This window comes from Nannospalax galili, unplaced genomic scaffold, assembly GCF_000622305.1.
Source record: "Nannospalax galili isolate Female #2095 unplaced genomic scaffold, S.galili_v1.0 scaffold652, whole genome shotgun sequence".
Classification (NCBI taxonomy): domain Eukaryota; kingdom Metazoa; phylum Chordata; class Mammalia; order Rodentia; family Spalacidae; genus Nannospalax; species Nannospalax galili.
In genome coordinates this window covers 2,482,827-2,487,440 of record NW_008332152.1, presented here as the reverse complement: position 1 = coordinate 2,487,440, position 4,614 = coordinate 2,482,827, and the positions used below count along the sequence as shown (strand labels likewise).

The 4,614-nt window shown below is 51.3% G+C and overlaps 1 protein-coding gene across 1 annotated transcript in view; it reads right to left on the bottom strand.

Annotated features, from left to right (window-relative positions):
* Positions 1 to 4,614, bottom strand: part of Trpm2 (transient receptor potential cation channel subfamily M member 2) — a 68,417-nt gene that overhangs the window by 62,971 nt on the left and 832 nt on the right. Inside the window, exons 2-3 of the mRNA XM_008827402.3 lie at positions 1,978 to 2,224; positions 1,232 to 1,320 (exon numbers count right to left, since the gene is read on the bottom strand). Of these exons, the coding sequence (XP_008825624.1) occupies positions 1,232 to 1,320; positions 1,978 to 2,139 (251 nt within the window). The 5' untranslated portion in view covers positions 2,140 to 2,224. The remainder of the gene's footprint in view (positions 1 to 1,231; positions 1,321 to 1,977; positions 2,225 to 4,614) is intronic.

Sequence of the window (4,614 nt, the reverse complement as noted above, 5' to 3'; positions counted from 1 at the left end):
TAATTATATTAATTCAACTGTAAACCTAAAAATTTACAGCCAATTTTGAAAATGATGCATCCTACCTCAGGAAACCGTTATTGAATATGTCAATTGTGTTGTAATGATATGCTTCTTCTAAGTATGTTGTTATTAAATAAATCATTTAAATAATAATAATAATAATAAATAAAACAAGTAATTTTTTTTTAAAGAGGAATGTTGCTGGGCGTGGTGGCGCATGTCTTTAGTCCCAGCACTTGAGAGGCAGAGGCAGGTGGATCTCTGGGAATTCAAGGCCAGCCTGGTCTACATAGTGAGTTCCAGGCCAGCTGGGGCTACAGGAAGACCCTGTCTCAAATAAATAAATAAATAAAGGAATAAATAAAGGAATGACAGAAAAGAAGTCTGAGTGTTTTCAACACAGACATGATTTTTTTCTATTATTTTCGGGGAGGTTTGTTGGAAACTCTTCCCCAGGGGCACTAAGGTTCCCAGCATGAAACTAAGCCACAGTGGTAGTGACCTCTGAAGAGGAACAAGGCCAGGGTGTGGACCCCAAAGCCTCACTGACCACATCTGGATAGGTCACAGGGCCCAGGAGACACTATCACTCACATCTGACCACAGCTGCCTCCTTCTCCATGTCAGATGGGACAGAGGAGCCAGACGTCAGTCATGAGTCTGCCCTGGGAAGCAATAAAGCCATTCAGCCGTGGTCAAAGTCCCGAAAGAGCCAACCAGTGAGCAGGAGAGGAGCACTGAGCCCCACAGGCACGGCACAACAGGTAGCAGGGATAAGAGAAAGCAACAGAGATGTGTATGGGGGTGCTCCTTGTTGTACAGCTGGGGGTCCAGGAGGGTTACACAGTGGAGGTGGCATCTACCAAAGGCCTGAGGGATGAGTGGGAGTTCTCTGGGGGCAGAGGAACAGAAGAAAGTAGGTGGTTGCATGCAACGGCACAAACCGGGTGAATGAATCAAGACCCAATCCTGTCTCAGGGTCCCCACCTCAGGAAGCAGTGCCTAGGGGTGCTGCAGTTCCAGGAACAGGGATGGACCCATCATTTGCTCCACAGCCCTTCAGGCTAGTCCAACCCAGTCAGTCAGGCCCAGGAAGCAGCCATAGCAAGCTGTTTAGAGTGCTCCTTACTGCTCTGGGTCACAGGGTGACCATGGTGGGTCTGAGCAGACAGTCTCCCTGCGTTAAAAGGAAGGGATCAGAGATCTTAAACAAAATCATGTCACTCACCCCGCATCGGACAGTTTGGAACTTTCCACAAAATACACACATTCCTTCTTCTTGATGTTTTCGGGAATCCACGAGCTGAGGTTTTCTTGCTGAGGGTGAAGAGGACACACTGGCATCGTGAGGCCACCAACCACAAACCCAAGGGCCCCCTCAGATGCAGCTCTGCTCCTCAGCCAGCTCTGTGGAAGGGCCCAATGCTATCTCAAAGCCTAAAAGCACCCTTGCCAGGGCTCTGAGTATGGACTCAGGATGAGCCTACGCAATTGCTTCCTCTAAGGATACTATGTGCTCAACACTTTACAGTTTATATGTACACATTGTCTTCCATGGGAATAACGTAGCGGGAAAGAATTGACCCTTAACAGTAGACTCCCTCCTCCCCTGCTCCCGCCCTGACCACATGTTCAAACGCATCTGCCACACAATCGTTCAAGGGCTTTCTGTGATGCTGGACTGGGACCTCCACAGTTGGATGGCAGTTGAATCATTGTTCAACAGGGAAAGGGGGGCTTCCATCAGCTGGCATGGGGCCTCTGTGTTCACCCAGCGATTTCCACTAGGCTGTGCAACACAGTGAGTAATCTGACCAGCACTGTATCTCCTCCCCAGCCTCTGCCCAAGCAGGAAACAAGCCCACCCTGAGGTCACCGACTACCTTGCAAAGCCTGAGCTGACCCAGATAATGGCAACCGCCTGGCCACCTCTGTGGTCAACGGACTGCTGCTGGCCAGGCAGCGGAAGCCTACCTTCTCACAGCTGAGGGGACACAGCAGCTTCCTGCTTTTGCAAAGGCTACTATTGCCTTGCCAGAGATCAGGGACCATGCCCAGATCAGTGGCCCTCCTAGGATGCACCCCAAAGCCTTCTTCCTGCTCAGATCCAGCTCTCCTGGGGTCCGAGGGCTCCATCCTCCGCAGCTCCAGCTTCAACCCACTTTCTGGAGGCCTTCAGGGGTCTCTTTTCATTTATGAAGTCAGAGGCTCTGGAAACACACTGTGCAGGAGAGATGTTGAAATAGATCAGAAAGAGGAAGATGTCTGATGTTCTGAGAGGACCCTCCTTTGCCAGTCTGTATATATCATCGTTCCCCCATCCCTACCCTACCTGTCTTCCAGAACACTGTCACTTGGCAGAGCTCTGAGCCCTGGGTGGGCATACAGTATGCGAGGGAATGTACACCCCTGGGCAGTATGCGAGCTACCGTACATCTGGGGTCCCTCAGAGCCTTGTCCTGAGGGTGGTGATCTGTCTCCGCCACACACACTCCCCGTGTGAGAGCCCAGACCAGTGAAGGGAGACAAATTATTTTGGGGCCATCACATGCCTTGGTGTGCCCTGAGGCTCTTCATTTCATGGTTACAGGCATCAGTTTAATTCTTTCACTTTCAAAAACAAAAACAAAAGCCTCTGCTGATCACAAGGAAGGTTTCAGGAAGTGTCACAACACTCCATCCTGAGAAGCCAGCCACTAACAGTCAATTCTGTTTGCCTTCCTCCTTGGCCAGATCTGTGTTGCTGAGACCCCAGAAAGCTGCTGGGCAGTTTTCCTCATTTCACAAGTAAAATTAAAGGTGTTCAGTCCTGCAGGGTTTCCTTGGGCCTGGAGTGACCGGAGGCTGTTCTTGAGCGACATCTTCGCCCTGCCACTCCATCAGGCATGATGCGGGGATTAACACCAGGCAAGAACTCCCTGCAACTTTCAGCCCCTCCCTGCCCTGAAGTCCTTTCTGGACACTGATTCTTCCATATCAGGTCCCTAGGATGTTCCTCTGCCTGTTGCTGATCAACACTCCTCCCTGGTCCTTCCAGGGCCCACAGTTGGGAGAAGGGTTCCAGGGCAGATGCTGTGGTCCCTCACCCTCCCATCTTCCTCCCCTGCTGTCCCCAGGTTCAACTCCTTTCCAGACCCCCAGAGCTGTGAGAATGGACACTGGCCAGCCTCCTGCACACCTGGGAGAATGCAGGGCCTGGCAAATCCCTGTGTTGTTTTCCAAGGCCCTGCTGTCCTGTACACTCATTAACCACCTATCTTGCCTCCATCCACCAAAGAACAAGAAAGACGACCAGGTGACAGAGGAAAGAAGCCAGTCCAGTAGCCAGCATGTAGCAACCTCAACTACAGGCAGCTGCCCTGGGACAGCCTGCCCTCCAGATGCTAGAAGCACAGTGGGCATGAGTGGGCAGTGTGGCCGAGGACTCTGTCTTAGGACTGTGAGGTGTTGGAATTCACAGGCTCACTTTCAGACAGTTGCTGTCACAGCACCATCACTGAGTATTTGTAGATGTCCTCCAATCCCAGCTGCAAATAGACCTGGGAGAGCCAACCCCCAAGAGATCCACTGCCCTCAGGCCATGCTGTGACCCTGGCTCAGCCTCTTTCCTTCCCCCTCCCCTACCCAAAAGGAGTAAATGCCTACAGGTGGGAGAGTCCTGAAACCCAAGAGGGACAACAACCTTAAAAAGTGCCCATCCAGGAGTGGTTAAGAGCACTGGCTGTTCTTACAGAAGACCTGGATTTGAATCCCAGCACCCACATGGCAGCTAACAACTATCTGTAACTCCAGTTCCAGGGAATTCAACACCCTCTTCTGTCCTCCATAGGCACTGCATGACACGGGTGCACTTACATACATGCAGGCAATACACTCATACATATAAACTAAAAATAATAAATAAAATATTTTTAAAGCCAGGCGTGGTGGCACATGCCTTTAATCATATATATATATATGGTGCCCATTCAACCTTCTGTGGGATTCTCTGGCCATAGATAAAGTTTTGCCTGCCCTGGCTTATAGCTAAAACTCTCCACAAGCAGTTGACATACATAAGGATTGTGTGTGTGTGTGTGTGTGTGTGTGTGTGTGTATGTGTGTGTGTGTGTGTGTGTGTGTGTTAAGAGCACTCCAAAGGTAACTGGATGAATGGACAGACAGAATTTGGCAGTGCCCACACCGCGGATACGCCCTTGGCTGGAGCACCTGCCAGAAAGCTGAGGCTGCTGAGGTAGACGGCACGTTGGAGCAGGGCATGCATGGCCCTATGTGGAATCTGACCTCTGCACACAGGTGCTGGTGGACACCCCAAGAAAGGGCCCAGATGTAAGAGGTGGGCAGTGGCCTTCCCTCCCCTGCAGCATGAGCCCAGCAGCTCCTCAGAGCAGACCCTGCTGAGACAGCCCCCTCCGAATGGATGTATAGCTAAACATGATTGAATTCTGGGCACAAGTCTTCCAAGCCTACTCAGGATCTCTGAACCCAGGATGTACCTGGGCACCCCACCCACCCCAGCTCACAAATGCAGGAGGAAATAGAAAGGATTTTGTTGGGGGGTGGCTTGTGAGCCCTGGCCGGTGGCTGGAACAGGTCTGACCCCTCTCCACC